Here is an 18,736-nt window from a genome sequence, read left to right as displayed (position 1 = left end):
TGTGGCGAACTAGGGGAATTTCACAGTAACTTCATTGCAGTGTTAATGTAAGCCTTGTGGCTAATAAATAAACTTTATCTTTGTATCCTCAAGAGCAGAAGAAAAATCACATTCTTATTGGAAATATAATTTAACACTGTCCTGTAGTGGTAGACGTTTGCTTGTAAACTTTGGCGAGGTGTGATAGATTGGAAAAACAATTCGCCCCTTTCCGATCATAACTTGGGCGTTCGGTGGTATCAGTATATCATCGCTTAAGAAGACAAAACCAAAGGAACCAGATACATTAAGAGCGAGAGAACTGACTACAATCAGTTTGGCGGAGCCATTTTGTAGCAAATTCATCTACAAATTTATTAACTATAGCAACAGTTAAAGAGAACAATCTTCCTCATCATGGTTATTCCATCTTTGTCGGAAGAGGTAAAATAAGCTGAAGAAGACAAGACACAGAAGACCAAGGGGTGGGAGGGAGGAGGAGGGGGGGAGGTTAAGCATGCAGGCATGTGCACGGTGCTGTGAGAGATTCCTGTAAAAATGTGCTGTGAAACTTGCAAAGTGGCCTCCTGTGCTGTTTTTTTTATAAATATATAAATTAAACATGCTTTATTCTTAAAACTACCCTGTACAGTCAAAAACTAGAGCTTCTTCAGCTGCACCCTTTGTACCTTCGACAATATTTCCAAATCTAAAAACCGTGCAGCAGGGTAAAACTGTGATCATAATAATATCTTATATATTCTACCTTTTTGGAAAAGAGAAAAAAAAAAATTCCCAATATATACATTTTTATACCATCAATATACACACATGTACCATTGACTATGCAACTTCTCCGAGGACAAAATAGAACAGTTTCGTGCAAATATACCTCCTGGAAAAATCAGTCCTGTCGGAGGGGGCTAGTATCTGGGGTACAAACTGCAGTGATTGTAGAGATTTCAAATTTCACATCTCAAAGTCCCTGCACGAAGGCTGTGTGGCTCAGAGCTTCAACTCCGCTTTTCTCTCAGCAGTGGGAACAGCTGGTGAGCATAAGGATAAGGTGACTATCGTCCATATGTACATTCTTGGTATTCAAAGCTCTTCTGGGAGGGAAGGGCACGAGGAGGGGGAGGCAGGTGGAGAACGGGGATGGAGAGGGTTTGGGAGGGCGGGGGGGAGGTGGGAGGTAAAAATCACAGATCAATAAAATCCCTCGCTTGCAGACATTCTCTCCCATAAGCACTCAACCTCTCACTCAACCTCTCACTCATCCATCTCAGGGCAAAATATTTCTTTCCGACAATAACTGAGAATATACAAACATGGCAGGTTCATCTTCCAGCCTTACGTCAATTAGCAGCCAATGAAATCAGATAGTTTTGTGTGTGTGTGTGTGTGTGTGCGCGCGCGCGTGTATATGTGTGTGTCTGTCTGTCTGCGTCTATCATGACTCCACATAAATACATTAAAAATACGTTCACATCAATACAGGTGTTTTTTTTGTTATATCTCTCAAAAATACGTCTTGTACCAAGTTCATCTGTAAGAGCAACTCTGTGTAGCCAACCAAAAGCCATGGGACTTCAGCTCTTTACATTGTCTTTGTATTGCACTGATACCAAGGTGCTTGCTCCCAGGTCATCTTCGTTGTACATCAGTGTTCCTGGCACATGGGAAGGTTCACAAAAGTGAAAACGTTGAACTCCGTCATGATGGAGAAACACAAGAAGATGGCGTAGAGGAACAGGGACACGCAGCCAAGCTTCTTATCCAGCTTCCATTTGTTCAGGTGGACACCAACTACCTACGGAGACAGGAACAAGAGCAGTGATAACACACTTTAAGTTTATTTATTTGTGTCACAAGTAGGCTTACATTAACACCGCAATGAAATCACTGTGAAAATCCCCTAGTCGCCACACTTTGGGTACACTGAGGGAGATTTTTAGCACCTAACCAGCACGTCTTTCGGACTGTGGGAGGTAACTGGAGCACCCAGAGGAAACCCACGCAGACACGGGGGAGAAAGTGACAGTGACCCAAACCGGGAATCGAACCCAGGTCCCTGGCGCTGTAAGACAGCCGTGCTAACCACTGTGCCACCACCAGTCCTTCCCATTTCCCTAATGGGCGCGATTGTCGAGTGTCTTGACGAGGCCTCACAAACACAAAAACAAACCAGATGATAGCACGTAGGAACATTAAGATCAGGAAGTGGCCATAGGGGAGGCGATTGCCGAGTGGTATTATCACTAGACTATTAATCCAGAAACTCAGCTAATGTTTTGGGGTTCGGACCACCCACAAATGGTGACCATGGTACTATTATGTTGGGGCGGCACGGTGGCACAGTGGTTAGCACTGTTAGCCTCACAGGGGCCCGGGTTCAATTCTGGCCTCAGGTCACTGTCTGTGTGGAGTTTGCACATTCTCCCCGTGTCTGTGCGGGTTTCCTCCCAAAGATGTGTGAGTTAGGTGGATTGGCCATGCTAAATTGCCCCTCAGTGTCAGGGGGATTAGCAGGGTAAATACATGGGGTTATGGAACAGGGCCTAGGTGGGATATTTGCCAGTGCAGACTCGATGGGCTGAGTGGCCTCTTTTGCACTGTAGGGATTCTATGATTAGAATGTTGTCAGAAGCAGACAGACTTTGGAGATAAATATTGTCAGATTCCTTTCATTCTCCTGAGTGCCACAGTGCAAGATAACGCTGGAGTCTGGAGAGCAGCTGGGTCCATCAATATAGAAAGGGGTTCCTTTCCCTGCTCCTGCTCGTGAGATAACATTGTTCTTTCGAGTCCTTGAGACAGAATTATCTACAATAAGAAGCTTGCAGACCACTCGAGCACCAGAACGTGAGTGAGGAAGAATGCAGAAAGTTAACCGGCTAATTTGAATTTCTGGATGGATTCTTTTCAAACCAACAACTAGGATTTTGACTCAATTCGGGCAGATTGGTTGAAATAATCGGGTAGATTTTCCGGTCCCACCCGCCTCAGGAGCCGGTGTGGACAGGGTGGAAGATTTGACGGAGGTTTGAAAGGTCCCTTGACCTCGGGCGGGAATTTCCGGTCTCAGGGCGAGCAGGATTGGAAAATCCTGCCTGGATCTTGGTTTGGCTGAAGGCACTTTGAGTGTGAGCGTGCCTGTCTGAGGGAAGGAAGGGAAGCGGATTGATGCGGACGAGAGACGTGGAAAGGGGATGGCTCTGCAGAAGATTTTGCCTGTTTGTAAAACACAAACAGAACCCAAGGAGAGTAAGTTTTAGAAAATTCAGAATTAAACAGTCTCCATAGAATCCCGACACTGCAGAAAGAGGCCACTCGGCCCATCGAGTCTGCACTGACTCTTTGAAAAAGCATCCCACACAGCCATCGCCCACCGCACCCCCCCCCCCCCTCCCCCGGCCTCCATTCCTGCCAACCTAGCCTCATTTTTACCATGCCTAATCCACCGAAACTGCTCATCTTTCGACACTAAGGAGCAATTTAGCATGGCCAATCCACCTAACCGGCACACCTTTGGACACTAAGGGACAATTTAGCATAGTGCATAGAACATTACAGCACAGTACAGGCCCTTCGGCCCTCGATGTTGCTCCAACCAGTGAAACCAATCTAAAGCCCATCTAACCTACACTATTCCAATATCATCCATATGTTTATCCAATGACCATTTAAATGCCCTTAATGTTGGCGAGTCCACTATTGCTGCAGGCAGGGTATTCCACATCCTTACTACTCTCTGAGTGAAGAACCTACCTCTGACATCTGTCCTATATCTATCACCCCTCAATTTAAAGCTATGTCCCCATGGCCAATTCATCTAATGTGCCCATCTTTGGACATTAAGGGGCAATTTAGCATGGCCAATCCACCTAACCTGCACATCGTTGACACTAAGCGGCAATTTAGCATGGCCAATCCACCTAACCCGCACATCTTTGACACTAAGGGGCAATTTAGCATGGCCAATCCACCTAACTTGCACATCTTTGGAGTGTGGGAGGAAACCGGAGCACCTGGAGGAAACCAGGCAGACATGGGGGAGAACATGCAAACTCCACAGAGACAGTCACCCGACGCCAGAATTGAACCTGGATCCCTGGCGCTGTGTGCCACAGTGCCTTGTACAGCAAATGAACTAAACCAGGTGTTAGGACATCAGTGGCATACAGCCATGGAGTGAATGATGGCAACATCATTGTACAGACATCAGTTACAATTCACCACGAGCTCAGAGATGGCATCAATCTCACGGCACAGGCAATGACCTGGTGTGAATATGATGGGAGTCAATACTTACTGTGACGAAAACAGAAGCTAGCAGCAATCCAACTGAATATATAAGCCCCCGACTGTTCAACGGCAACTAAAGGAAGAAACAGAAAATATTTTATCTTCCTTATAAAAAATTTCACCGTGTTCATATGAGACCTCCTTCTGTTGATTCGAGTGCGACGCGAGATGTAAATACAAAGAACAACAAAGAACAAAGAACAGTACAGCACAGGAACAGGCCCTTCGGCCCTCCAAGCCTGCGCCAATCATGATGCTTGCCTAAACTAAAACTGTATGGAGACCGTATCAAAGAACAAAGAACAGTACAGCACAGGAAACAGGCCCTTCGGCCCTCCAAGCCTGTGCCGCTCCTTGGTCCAACTAGACCATTCGTTTGTATCCCTCCATTCCCAGACTGCTCATGTGACTATCCAGGTAAGTCTTAAATGATGCCAGCGTGCCTGCCTCCACCACCCTACTTGGCAGCGCATTCCAGGCCCCCACCACTCTCTGTGTAAAAACGTCCCTCTGATATCTGAGTTATACCTCGCCCCTCTCACCTTGAGCCCTTCACGATCACCCCTCGTGATCGTCACCTCCGACCTGGGAAAAAGCTTCCCACTGTTCATCCTATCTATACCCTTCATAATTTTGTACACCTCTATTCGGTCTCCCCTCATTCTCCATCTTTCCAGGGAGAACAAGCCCAGTTTACCCAATCTCTCCTCAAAGCTAAGACCCTCCATACCAGGCAACCTCCTGGTAAACCTTCTCTGCACTGTCTCTAAAGCCTCCACGTCCTTCTGGTAGTGCGGCGACCAGAACTGGACACAGTACTCCAAATGTGGCCTAACCAGCGTTCTATACAGCTGCAACATCAGACTCCAGCTTTTATACTCTATACCCCGTCCTATAAAGGCAAGATACCATATGCCTTCTATCCTTCCATTCCCATCCTATTCATGCATTCGTCTAGATGCTCCTTAAATGCCGCTATCGTACCTGCTCCCACCACCTCCCCGGGCAGCACATTCCAGCCACTCACCACCCTCTGTGTAAAAAACATGCCTCGCGTATCTCCTCTAAACTTTTCCCCACGCACCTTAAACCTCTGTCCCCGAGTACTTGACTTTTCTACCTCAGAAAGAGCATCTGACTATCCACTCTGTCCATGCCACTCATAATCTTGTAAATCTCTACCAGCCTTCCATCCATTGACTCTGTCTACACTTCCCGCTGCCTCGGCAAAGCAGCCAGCATAATTAAGGACCCCACGCACCCTGGACATTCTCTCTTCCACCTTCTTCCGTCGGGAAAAAGATACAAAAGTCTGAGGTCACGTACCAACCGACTCAAGAACAGCTTCTTCCCTGCTGCCGTCAGACTTTTGAATGGACCTACTTCGTATTAAGTTGATCTTTCGCTACACCCTAGCTATGACTGTAACACTACATTCTGCTCTCTCTTATTTCCTTCTCTATGAATGGTATGCTCTGTCTGTATAGCGCACAAGAACAATACATTTCACTGTATGCTAATACATGTGACAATAATAAATCAAATCAGGTCGCCTCTCAACCTCCGTTGTTCCAGTGAGAACAAGCCAAGTTTATCCAACCTCTCTTCATAGCTAATACCCTCCAGATCAGGCAACATCCTGGTAAATCTCCTCTGTATCCTCTCCAAAGCATACACATCCTCTGGTAGCGTGGCGACCAAAATTGAACACTATGTTTTAAAGAGGCCTAACTAAGGTTCTGCACAGCTGCAGAACTTGCCAATTTTTATACTGACCAATGAAAACATCAGTATTGCACTTTAATCTCCAGCTCACTGGCTAAACATATTCTGTTTCCTTCCCCTTTCTCCCCATCAACCCGCATGATAATTGGGCAACTATCCCAATTCCCTGTGAGCACATGACTAGAAAAATCACAGATCCAATTGCCCACGAGCTTTCCCCGGTGTACAAAGTATCTTCCCATTTGTGGGGACTTGGAAAATCTACACCGGTGGCTCTCAGTTGCACAGGGGTCTGGCAGTCCCTCTTTACCTGGCTCGGATGTAAGTGTTGGTGTACTCCTTGACATGGGTATGGGGAGAGAGTATAATGGAGTGTCTTGTCCTAAAGCCATTGGGATGCGCAGCGCTGAATTGGAAGTGATAATCAACTTTGCTGCATCGCTATCCTTACAAACCCATTTCTGTAGTCGGGGACACTCCCAGTTTTGACTTTTTATAAACCCCATTTTGCTTTATAGTTATTTTATTCATGACTCTGATAATGAAAAATCAGGTATCCTTCTGTCCTGGACCACAACAGACGACTGGCAATTGCTGGCCATCTTGTTTTGACAAAGACCACCTCAGTGCTAACCACTGTGCACGGTAGCACAGTGGTTAGCACTGCTGCTTCACAGCTCCAGGGTCCCGGGTTCGATTCCTGGCTCGGGTCACTGTCTGTGTGGAGTTTGCACATTCTCCTCGTGTCTGCGTGGGTTTCCTCCGGGTGCTCCGGTTTCCTCCCACAGTCCAAAGATGTGCGGGTTAGGTTGATTGGCCATGATAAAAAATTGCCCCTTAGTTTCCTGAGATGTGTAGGTTAGAGGGATTAGTGGATAAAATGTGTAGGGATATGGGGGTAGGGCCTGGGTGGGATTGTGGTCTGTGCAGACTCGATGGGCCGAATGGCCTCTTTCTGCACTGTAGGGTTCTATGATTCTATGATTGAATGGCGGAGCAGACTCGATGGGCCGAATGGCCTAATTCTGCTCCTATGTCTTATGGTCTCATGTGATGAGCAGGAAATGGTGGGTGAAGAGACACAGGAATTTTTGTTTTAGATCCACAGACAAGGCCCATCGCTGACTGCTGTTGAAAATTGGCGGGTTGGGTTATGAGTTGGGAAGGGAGGTTGTGTGGTGAACTGCTCCAGCCTCAGGGAGCGGGTGAGAAAAGTGCCTTGTTTTGAGGTATTGTACATCATTTTTAAAAAGTTGCATGGCAAATAAACTGAAGCTAAAGCGGTGAGTAAACTGGGGCCTGTCAGCACTGTAATATATTTATAATCGATCACTCAGCACAGGAATTCAGTTGAAGACTTACATATGATCCGTAATTCACCATAATAGTTTTTATTGTCCAGGGTAGGCCAAGTCCGATCAGGATGTCAAAGACATTGCTTCCTATAGAATTCGATACTGCCATATCTCCCATGCCTGTGGATATCAGAACAGGTTATTTGTTATTCAAAACCTTATTCTTTACTTTGTTGTTACCTCATACTACTTGGACATGTTGAGCCATGAGTCAGCAAACATCACCGAACCATCCTTACAGTACAGAAGGTGGCCATTCGGCCCATTGAGTCTACACTGACTGTTACTGAAACCCCTTCCCATTGCCCCATCCCTGTAATCCCCACACATCTACTATCCTACATATCTTTTGGACACTAAGGGACAATTTAGCATGGCCACTCCATCTAACCTACACGTCTTTGGACTGTGGGAGGAAACCAGAGCACCCGGAGGAAACCCACGCAGACACTGGGGAGAATGTGCAAACTCCACACAGACAGTCACCCAAGACTGGAATTGAACCCGGGTCCCTGGCGCTGTGAGGCAGCAGTGCTAACCACTGTGCCAGCGTGCCATGCTAAACCGATGTTTCTCTCACTTCCCTCTTGCCAACCTCCATCCCGTGGACAGAGGACGAATACCTTTGACGTTTACTTGCAATGTGCCTTTCTTTGTACTGAACATGATTTGCCATTGAATAGCACAGAATTGTGTTCCCTTTAAAAGATTCTGGCCATCTCCTTATAAGTTCACAATCTCTCATCTTGTGGGAACTTAGCTATTTGACAGTGAGGTGGCACTTCTGGTAAATAAACAGGTTAAAGGGATATGGGGAACAGGTGGGGAGGTGGATTTGAGATCAGGAGAGATCAGCCATGATCTGATTGAATGGCGGAGCAGGCTCGAAGGGCTGAATTGCCTACTTCTGCTCCTAGTTCTTATGTTTTATGTTCCTCTCCCATATCATCTCCTCCCTATCGTCCATTTACAGCTAGGGTACAGCTCTCCTAATCTTTGTCATGCCTTTGTAAGCTGAATTCTCAGTGTGTCTACTTGTGTGAATATTTTGACTGCTGACTTAGACTTCTCTTGACGCCTCTTTAACTCTTCTCTCTTCAATCTAGTCCGTGTGGACACAGTCAGTGAATCAACAATCATAGACCCTCTCTACACTCCTCCCCACATCACCCATTTACTCTCAAACAAAACCCTTGCCATCGACAAGACTTTTGCGGACCATGACAATATGGATTTAACAGAAACTTGCCTACTGCATTCCCACCTTTGTCTCAGCAATCATTGCCCAAGGTGTCCCCACTGCCCTAGCCAAGAACCCATATCTTTCTCTCCTATTTTCCCTTTAACTTCACCTTATCCAAGAACCATAGGAACTCTACAGTACAGAAAGAGGCCACTCAGCCCATCGAGTTTGCACCGACTCGCTAAAAGAGCATCCCACGCAGGCCTTCCCTTCCACTCTATCCCCATATCCCTGCGCATTTACCATGGCCAATCCACCTAACCCGCACATCTTTGGACACTAAGGAGGGGATTTTCGGGCCGCGCTCGCCCCAAAACAGGAAAATCCCGCCCGATCATGGCGACAAACCTTTCCAGCTCCTCTCCACGGTGGCCCAGTGGTTAACACTGTTGCCTCACAGCGCCAGGGACCAGGGTTCGCTTCCATCCTTGGGTCACTGTCTGTGCGGAGTCCGCAAGTTCTCCCCGGGTCTGCATGGGTTTCCTCCGGGTGCTCTGGTTTCCTCTCACAGTCCGAAAGACGTGCTGGTTAGGGTGCATTGGCCATGCTAAATTCCCCCTCACTGTACCCGAACAGGTGCCGGAGTGTGGCGACCAGGGAATCTTTATAGCAACTTCATTGCAGTGTTAATGTAAGCCTACTTGTCACACTAATAAATAAACTAAAAAACTCAGTGCTCTCAACACCTTCTGGCACCATTTTGCCAGACTTCCTTGTGTGGCGATGTTAAGAAGTGTATTTGTGTCATGTTTCTTGTATGGGATTTCTTTTAGCAGTCCGTTATATTTATTGGAGCCGCTTTGTCTGTAGCCGGCCTCTCCTATTGTTACTGCAGCAACATCTTAAATGCTGGAATGTTGGTTTTAATCTGGGGTTCGTGAGTTTTGTCGAGATGGAAAAGAGGGAGTTTTAGGTTGCACCAAAACCTTAACCATACTGTGCATAGCCTGAGGGAGCTTGGGGCTGGCTGTGCATGTTGGAAGCATTCCGTAGTACCTCCTTGACATCCCTCAGTTTGCTCGGCACAGAAAGAGCTGTGCCATGGATATGTGAATGGAGAATATGCCACACATTTACACAATTGTACACAAGATGAGCAGAGTTACTGAATTCAGGCCATATTGGCAAGGCATCATATATGTTACTCTTAGGTGAACAAAATAGTCATTTGATAGCACAGGACATGAATATCGTTGAAAAAAGAGACATATTATCAAAGCTTTTTGTTTTGTACTCATCAGAATGGCTACGCAAGACAAACCAACAGTAAAAGGAACAATTTAAACTGCATGAGAAGGGAACGTTTACTGATTGGAAGTAGATTCTTGATTGGTGGAGATGTTAAAGTTTATTTCATAGTTCATTGAATCTACAGTGCAGAAGGAGGCCATTTGGCCCATCAAGCCTGCACTGACAACAATCCCACCCAGGCCCTATCCCCTAACACCACACATTTATCCTCCTAACCCCATGATACGAAGGGGCAATTTAGTATGGCCTATCAACCTCACCTCCACGTCTTTGGACTGTGGGAGAAAACCGGGGCACCCGGAGGAAACCCACGCAGACATGGGGAGAATGCGCAAACTCCACACAGACAGTCACCCAAGGCCGGAACTGAACCCAGGTCCCTGACGCTGTGAGGCAGCAGTGCTAACCACTATGCTACCGTGCCACCCAATTTATTAGTCACAAGTAGGCTGCTTACATTAACACTGAAATGAAGTTACTGTGAAAGTCCCCAAGTTGCCACACTCCCGTGCCTGTTCGGGTACACTGAGGGAGAAGTTAGCATGGCCAATTCACCTAACCGGCACGTCTTTCGGACTGTGGGAGGAAACTGGAGCACCCGGAGGAAACCCACGCAGACACGGGGAGAATGTGCAGACTCCGCACAGACAGTGACCCAAGTGGGAATCAAAATCCTGACATTGTGAGGCAGCAGTGCTAACCACTGTGCCACCATGCCGCCCCATTCTCTGGTGCCACAGAGAATACAGCAGGGCACAGTTAACTGACTAGCTTCTGTTTGAAATTCAAACCAAGCAGTAGCACGTTACTCTCTTTATTCAACAATATGTTATCCTCTTTCTTATTAAACAAACGGTGACTCTCGATGCTGACGGTGGTACTCTGCTTACCTTGCCGGGCCACAATAAGGCTGGCCATGCAATCCGGTACACTCGTCCCAGCTGCCAGGAAGGTGATTCCCATGATAACATCCGGAATTCCCAGTGTGTACCCAATTATTGTGACCTAGACAACAACACAGTACTGTTAGTAACTAAAGCCAGGATTCCAAAAGACTTAATTTTTCAGCTTACACCAAGATAACCATCAATGAGCCACCATTCGAGGTTAACTACACAGTTGGACATCCAGTTCTGCTTTTTGGTGAATTTATTTCATTAATTCAGATCACAGGCATTTCGGACACTTCTGCATCCACGTCTCTCAGTCCCCTTTCCAAACGCCCGGGCTACTAGCATTATTGCAGTGCTAAAAAGCCTCAACAGAAGCAGAAACGTCCCTGTGCTCCTGCCCTATTTAGCATCTGAATCCCAATTCGCAAATAGCATGTACAAAACGGGAGAATGGGTGCACAATGGATTAGCAGCGAGTTGTTTCACTCCTGCGGTCTGGGGTCGAGTCCAGCCCAGTGCCCTGAGGAGATGGAATGCCTGCCCACGCTGTGCACAGCTTCAGGCATTGGCTTTAACCTCACAGAGAGCGCTCTGCAAAGTTTTGGACCACCCCACCATCACTCAGTGCGCCTGACTGGAGAGTTTTGGATTGCACCCGATAATCTCTCTCCCAGTTTTTCTTTTGGCTCACGATGTTTCCATCACTTCCAAGACACCTGGTCCTTCTAACAGCTGTTAGCAAAACACACGCACACACACACACTCATACTCACACACACACATAGTCACACACACACTCACACACACAAATACTCACATGTACACACACGTACTCACACGCACAAAACCACAAACGGCATACACACAAAACCGCACGCACTCACACACACACACACACACACAACCACACACACACAAAACCGCACACACACACAGACACACACACATGGACAGACAACCACACACATGCAGACAGACAGACAACCACACACACACATACAAAACCACACGTGCTCACACACACGCACACGCATATTCACACACACACACACAAAACCACAGACACACAGCATACAAACAAAACCACACGCACTCACACACACAGACAGACAACCATGCATACACACACACATACACAAACACACACGGACAGACAACCACACACAACATACACGTGTGCACACACACACACGCACGCACACGCACATGCACACACAAATAGCTATTTTCCAAACTTTGCAAGGGGAATGTTTGACTTAATTTCCTGGAAAAAAACAGAAAGCGAAGCAATTAAAACCATCGGGAATCGGAGCGGGCGAGGGCCGGACCATGGGAAGGTCTGTTGACCTCGGGCAGGATTTTATGATTTCGGGATGAGTGAGACTGGGAAATCCCGCCCATAGACTTGAGATGCTGATTTCTCCCATCATCCCCTGCAGCTCATGGACTCAACTTGACTGCATCAGGGAGGTGCCGCGCAGAATGTGTCCCAGCTCATCAGCCAGGTTAGTCACACTTTATCAGTATATTCTTCTGATCATTTTAAATGCCCATCCTCTAAAGGTTCCCTCAATGCCCCTGCTTTCCCGTGGTCAATTCCCGGAGGTGGGATTCCCCAGCCCATCCTTTGGTTGGGGAATCTTTTCACAGAATCCCTTAGAATCCCTACAGTGCAGAAGGAGGCCTTTCGGCCCATCAAGTCCGCACCGATTCTCTGACAGAGCATCTTACCCAGACCCATCCCCATAAGCTCACGTACTTACACTGTTAATCTACCTAGCCTACTCGCCTAGGGACAGAAAGGGGCAATTTAGCATGGCCAATCCACCTAAAGTGCTCATCTTTGAACAGTGGGAGGAAACTGGAGCACCCGGAGGAAACCCACGCAGACACGGGGAGAATGTGCAAACTCCACATAGACAGTCACTCAAGCCGGGAATCGAACCCGGGTCCCTGGAGCTGTGAGGCAGCAGTGGTAACAACTATGCCAATGTGCCACCCTCCTTCATTTCCTCCTGCTCCTTTTATCAACTCTCCATGTGCTATCATTGAGTTCTTATTGCCAGAGATGGGCCTACACTTTTGGGAGCAGTTTATCCCAATCTTTTAGCCTTTGGCATGCAACAGCCATCAGAAAAAAATAAACAATTGCCTCATAGTGCCAGGGACTCGGGTTCAATTCCGGCCTCAGGTCACTGTCTGCATACAGTTTGCACGTTCTCCCCGTGTCTGCGTGGGTTTCCTCCGGGTGCTCTGGTTCCCTCCCACAGATGTGCGGGTTAGGTGGATTGGCCATGCTAAATTGACCCTACTGTCAGGGGGACTAGCAGGGTAAATATGTGGGGTTGCGGGAATAGGGCCTGGGTGGGATTGTGGTCAGTGCAGACTCGATGGGCCGAATGGCTTCCTTCTGCACCGAGGGGATTCTATGATTGTATGAATTGCTAAAAATACCATCAATAAATTTGGTGATGAAAAGCACTGTTCTATCACGTCAATAAACACAAGGAACCCTAGGAAATATTTTGTTTTCATGAAACATTGCACCTTTGTCAAATTTAGGTCAACCCTCATATACAAGGTATCATAGGATTGCCATGTCCCAACTCTACAGGACTTTGCTGGATGCCAGTACCTAACAGGGCTGGATATATTAAGCTGGGAAATGCAGGGGGTTCCTGGGAGAATTAGGGAATGTACAGAGGCAGACTCAAGTGGCTCCCCAGTTGAAAAAACAAGATGTGTTCGCCCAATCACACACAAGGTGGTCATGAAATGGGGAGAGCATTCTCAAAGCCAGGCATGCAATGATGTGGCTTTCACTGAAAACACGGTTCGTCTTTGGCCTGTTGCTATGGTAAGACGGCCAAACTGGCTCGGAACGTCGTGGGTTCAGACAGAGGTCACAAGAAAAACATGTTTGTCTTCTTGACTAGCAAGGGAGTGGGAAGGATGTTACACACTGCGCTGATGTAATGGGCTGAATGACACTTTCTGATCTACCGCATGAGTTGGATGGCGTCCAAATGCGAATTGACGTACAGAACAATCTGATGTCAGGGCTTTTTGCCAACGCAGCTTGGAAAGTCTGTTTCTTAATTCTCCCCATGTCTCTTGACGGCGCTGGTGGGGATAGCATTTAACAGCAATAAGCTGCCCTCCAGTGCCACTGCAAGTCTCCTTTCTCAATGTGTGCACCGTCCTAGATAGTGAGCACTTATGGTAGACTAATTAACTCTGGGAGGCCAAACCTAATCCTGTCCTTATGCAGTGTTTGCATGAGTATTTACTGGGAGATAGCACTACAAAGTGATCGGGAGCTGGAGCCCTATCTGATTATTCTGTGGCTGCAAGTTGGAGATAAGGAGGCAGACTAATAATATCCACGATACCCAAAGATTGCTCAGTATGGACCAGGAATTGAACCGGGAATCTTCACGGGGGAGTGTTGTCATCTGCCTCCATCAGGGAACCTGGCAATGAGGGTGGGATTTTATGGCCTCGCTCGTCCCATAAGATATAGGAGCAGAATTAGACCATTCGGCCCATTGAGTCTGCTCTGCCATTCAATCATGGCTGATATTTTTCTCATCCCCATTCTCCTGCCTTCTCCCTGTAACCCTCAATCCCCTTATTGATCAGGAACCTATCTACCTCTGTCTTAAAGACACTCAATGACCTGGCCTCCTCTGTGGCAATGAGTTCCACAGATTCACCACCCTCCGGTTGAAGAAATTCCTCCTCATCTCAGTTTTAAAGGAGCGTCCCTTCACTCTGAGGTTGTGACCTCACGTTCTAGTCTCTCCCACTAGTGGAAACATCCTCTCCACATCCACTCTATCCAGCTCTCCCACAGTATTCTGTAAGTTTCAATTAGATCCCCCCTCATCCTTCTAAACTCCATCGAGTACAGACGCAGAGTCCTCAACCGCTCCTCATATGACAAACCCTTCATTCCTGGGAGCGGTAAAATCCCGCCCGAGGTTAATGGACATTTCCATTGTCCGCCCCCTCGCCCGCTCTGATTCCGTGGCGGGCGGAGGCGGTAAAATTCCGGCCTGAGCATCCACCTTGCGCCCTCCACGAAATCTTACAAAGGTTCTATTTTAAAAAAGGCAGGGGATTGGCAGGGGAAAGCGGGGGTCACTCTCTTTCTTCTCCCGCTTTGTGAAGCTTGCACTTACCATCCACACCATCATGTAGGAGAAAACGGCGATCCATAGGGTAGCTGCGACGAATGTGAACATGAAGTACTTCTCCCAACGAGGCTTGGCACAGTTCGGAATGGTGAAGTACATCAGAAAGCACAGCGGCCATGCAATCGCCCACTTTATCACATCCCACATTCCCACTGCGGAGACAGAGCGGGGAGGGATCAATCTCAGACAAACTGACAGCTTTCGCAACCGGTAGGGGAATGGGAACAGGGCAATAAGCTGAGGCCCAGAGTCGTGAGCTCAGAGTGCCACCAGACAGCATGGCATGACAGCAATATCTCCTGATCCCCAGCCCCTTGCAATTGTTTTTATTTTTTACAAGTTTATTTATTAGTATCACAAGTAGGTGGAGACGCCGGTGTTGGACTGGGGTGGGGACAGTAATAAGTCTCACAACACCAGGTTAAGTCCAACAGGTTCATTTGGAATCACGAGCTTTCGGAGCGCTGCTCCTTCCTCAGGTGAGTGAATGATGAAGGAGCAGCGTTCCGAAAGCTCGTGATTCCAAATAAACCTGCTGGACTTTAACCTGGTGTTGTGAGATTTCTTACTGTACATTAACACTTCAATGAAGTTACTGTGAAAATCCCCAAGGCGCCTGTTCGGGTACACTGAGGGAGAATTTAGCACGGCCAATGCAGCTAACCGGCACGTCTTTCGGACTGTGGGAGGAAATCGGAGCACCCGGGGGAAACCCACGCAGACACGAGGAGAATGTGCAAACTCCACACAGACAGTGACCCGAGCCGGGAATCGAACCCGGGTCCCTGGCGCTGTGAGGCAGTAGTGCTAACCACTGTGCCACCGTGGATGCCTATCAGCCAAGGCTCAGTGCTGGCAGCACTGAGAAATAAGCCCCATTGTACAGGTCGCCAATATAAACCCGCCCAATCAGACTAATAGCGTTCCAGTCAGATAATAACTCTTACGTTCTTGTCACCTCCTCGTTCATTTAAAAAATAAAATTCTCCCCCTCAGAATCTTATTGTCTTCTATTTTAATCAATATTGCCATGGTCGTTACACAGCATGACCAGATACTATGACCATAGCATGATCATATTCTGTGACCGCGCACTGTGACCAGCTATTGCGGCCATATTTGTGGCATACACAAAATGTTATAGAGTCATTGGCTGGAATTTTACTGGCACGCCCGCCCCGGAGGCTCGGAGAACAGCATTCTCCGTTGGCCTCAGGCAGGATTCACAGAATCACAGAAACCCTACAGTACAGAAAGAGGCCATTCGGCCCATCGAGTCTGCACCGACCACAATCCCACCCAGGCCCTACCCCCATACCCCTACATATTTTACCCGCTAATCCCTCTAATCTACGCATCCCAGGGCACTAAGGGACAATTTTAGCATGGCCAATCAACCTAACCCGCACATCTTTGGACTGTGGGAGGAAACCGGAGCACCCGGAGGAAACCCACGCAGACACGAGGAGAATGCGCAAACTCCACACAGACAGTGACCCAAGCCGGGAATCGAACCCAGGTCCCTGGAGCTGTCAAGCAGCAGTGCTAACCACTGTGCTACCGTGCCGCCCGTATGAACCTCATGAGGTTGTATGAACCTCGGGTGGATGTGCCATAAAATTCCGCCCACTGTCTTCAGAAAAGTTGTTTTGCAATCTTTTTAAATGGATAATCGGGATGGGAAGAGTTCCAGCAAGACCTAGCTTCCCTGATGAAAACACGGGATGATGTGTTTGCATACAACTTTATCTCTATCCCCTCACAAGGATCTTTTCTCAACGTGACTTAGTTGTGGAGATAAAGGATGAGTGTATTTTTTTGAATGGCAGAGCAAGCTCGAGGGGCCAAATGGCCTACTCCTGCTCCTAGTTCTTATGTTCTTATGAGTCTGGATCCTGACTTGAAACATTGGCTCTTATTCTCTCTCCACATAACAGCGCAGGGTGCTTTAGAATAGACTCACACCCCAGTCCCTCTCTGCACACTTTTCCAAAACCTGCCTAGGCTTAACTCTGACACAGCTCCTCTTAAAAACAGCCCCCCCAACTCAAAAAGAAAATTATGACTTGCATTGAAATAGTGTTTTTCACAATGTCAGGACATCTCAAAGTGCTTTACAGCCAATGAAATATTTTTGAAGTGTGGTCACTGTTGTAATGTCGGAAATGCAGCAACCAATTTGTGCACAGCAAGCTCCCACAAACAACAATGTGAAAATGATTGGATCATTTGTTTTTGACTGAGTGATGAGTGTTGGCCAAGACACCAGTGGTAACTAACTATCCTGTTTGTCTCTGCAATAGCGATTAGGCAGTGGGCTATGTAATTCCGTCCTCTACTGAGCTGTTCAGCCATGTATAAAGTCATAGAATCATAGAATCCCTACAGTGCAGAAGGAGGCCATTCGGCCCATCGAGTCTGCACCGACCATCATCCCACCCATCCAGTAGCCCCATGCATTTACCCTGTGCAATGTGTCAACATACGGGTACGCGTTTGTTACATGTTTTCAAATCCCTCCATGGCCTCGCACTCTCCCTATCTCTCTAATCTCCCCCCACTCCACAACCCTCTTGAGATATCTGCAGTCCTCTAAATCAGGACCCCTGTACATTCCTCATCGCTGCACAGAATCATAAAATAGAATCCTTACTGTGCAGAAGGAGGCCATTTGGCCCATCAAGTCTGCACTGCCAACAATCCCACCCAGGCCCTATTCCCATAACTGCATGTATTTGCCCTGCTAGTCCCACTGACACTAAGGGGCAATTTAGCACGGCCAATCCACCTAACCAGCACATCTTTGGACTGTGGGAGGAAACCGGAGCACCCGGAGGAAACCCACTCAGACACGGGGAGAATGTACAAACTCCACACAGACAGTGACCCAAGCCGGGAACCAAACCCAGGTCCCTGGCGCTGTGAGGCAGCAGTGTTAACCACCATAGGTTTAACCCATATTTGGGTCCTGGTAAGTGTTGGCCCAAACCTTGTAACAATCCTTCAATTCATTGTATAAAAATATTGTTACTTGACAAACAATTTTAAATAAAACATGCTCAGATTTGCTTTGGATTGTTAAAAAATGTAAGGACGCAGAGTTTTAAGTTTTAAGCTTAAGTTTTTAAATTTAAAGTTTATTTACTAATGTCACACATTAGTATGTGCCCTTATATTAACATTGCAATGAAGTTACTGTGAAAATCCCTGAGTCGCCACACTCCAGCGCCTGTTCGGGTACACTAAGGGAGAATTTAGCACGGCCAATGCACCTAACCAGCACATCTTTCAGACTGTGGGAGGAAACTGGAGTTATCGGGGATTCAATTGCAAGGACATTTCTGTGGCCGCAAACGAGACTCCAGGATGTGTTCACCTCAGAGAGCAGCCATTTTATCCAAAAGACTGCACCTCTGACAGGGCAACTGCCTTAACCATCTGTACCTCTGTGTTCTGCCATTCACACATTCTGATCACTTAATGGATACTTCTAGCACTTTTCTCAGCCTTCTTCATCCTCATTTACATTCCCTTTGTCCTAATACAGCCCTCCCTATCCTCTTGGAAAAATCTCTTCTGATTTTCTTTGCTCTCAGCTCCGATGAAGGGTCATCCAGACTTGAAACGTTGGCTCTATTCTCTCTCGATGTGGAGATGCCGCCGTTGGGCTGGGGTGAACACAGTAAGAGTTTTAACAACACCAGGTTAAAGTCCAACAGGTTTATTTGGTAGCAAATACCATTAGCTTTCGGAGCGCTGCTCCTTCGTCAGATGGAGTGCAGAGAT

General features: G+C 47.3%; 1 protein-coding gene across 1 annotated transcript in view; it reads right to left on the bottom strand.

The window, feature by feature from the left end:
• Positions 1 to 318: 318 nt before the first annotated feature.
• slc24a3 (solute carrier family 24 member 3) overlaps positions 319 to 18,736 on the bottom strand; it is a 365,303-nt gene continuing 346,885 nt past the window's right edge. Inside the window, exons 13-17 of the mRNA XM_078230308.1 lie at positions 14,936 to 15,102; positions 10,749 to 10,863; positions 7,372 to 7,484; positions 4,292 to 4,357; positions 319 to 1,789 (exon numbers count right to left, since the gene is read on the bottom strand). Coding sequence (XP_078086434.1) covers positions 1,640 to 1,789; positions 4,292 to 4,357; positions 7,372 to 7,484; positions 10,749 to 10,863; positions 14,936 to 15,102 — 611 coding nt within the window. The 3' untranslated portion in view covers positions 319 to 1,639. The remainder of the gene's footprint in view (positions 1,790 to 4,291; positions 4,358 to 7,371; positions 7,485 to 10,748; positions 10,864 to 14,935; positions 15,103 to 18,736) is intronic.

Source organism: Mustelus asterias, chromosome 15, assembly GCF_964213995.1.
Source record: "Mustelus asterias chromosome 15, sMusAst1.hap1.1, whole genome shotgun sequence".
Taxonomy (NCBI): domain Eukaryota; kingdom Metazoa; phylum Chordata; class Chondrichthyes; order Carcharhiniformes; family Triakidae; genus Mustelus; species Mustelus asterias.
Note: the sequence above shows the minus strand (reverse complement) of the source record. Positions and strands in the feature narration are given on the sequence as shown.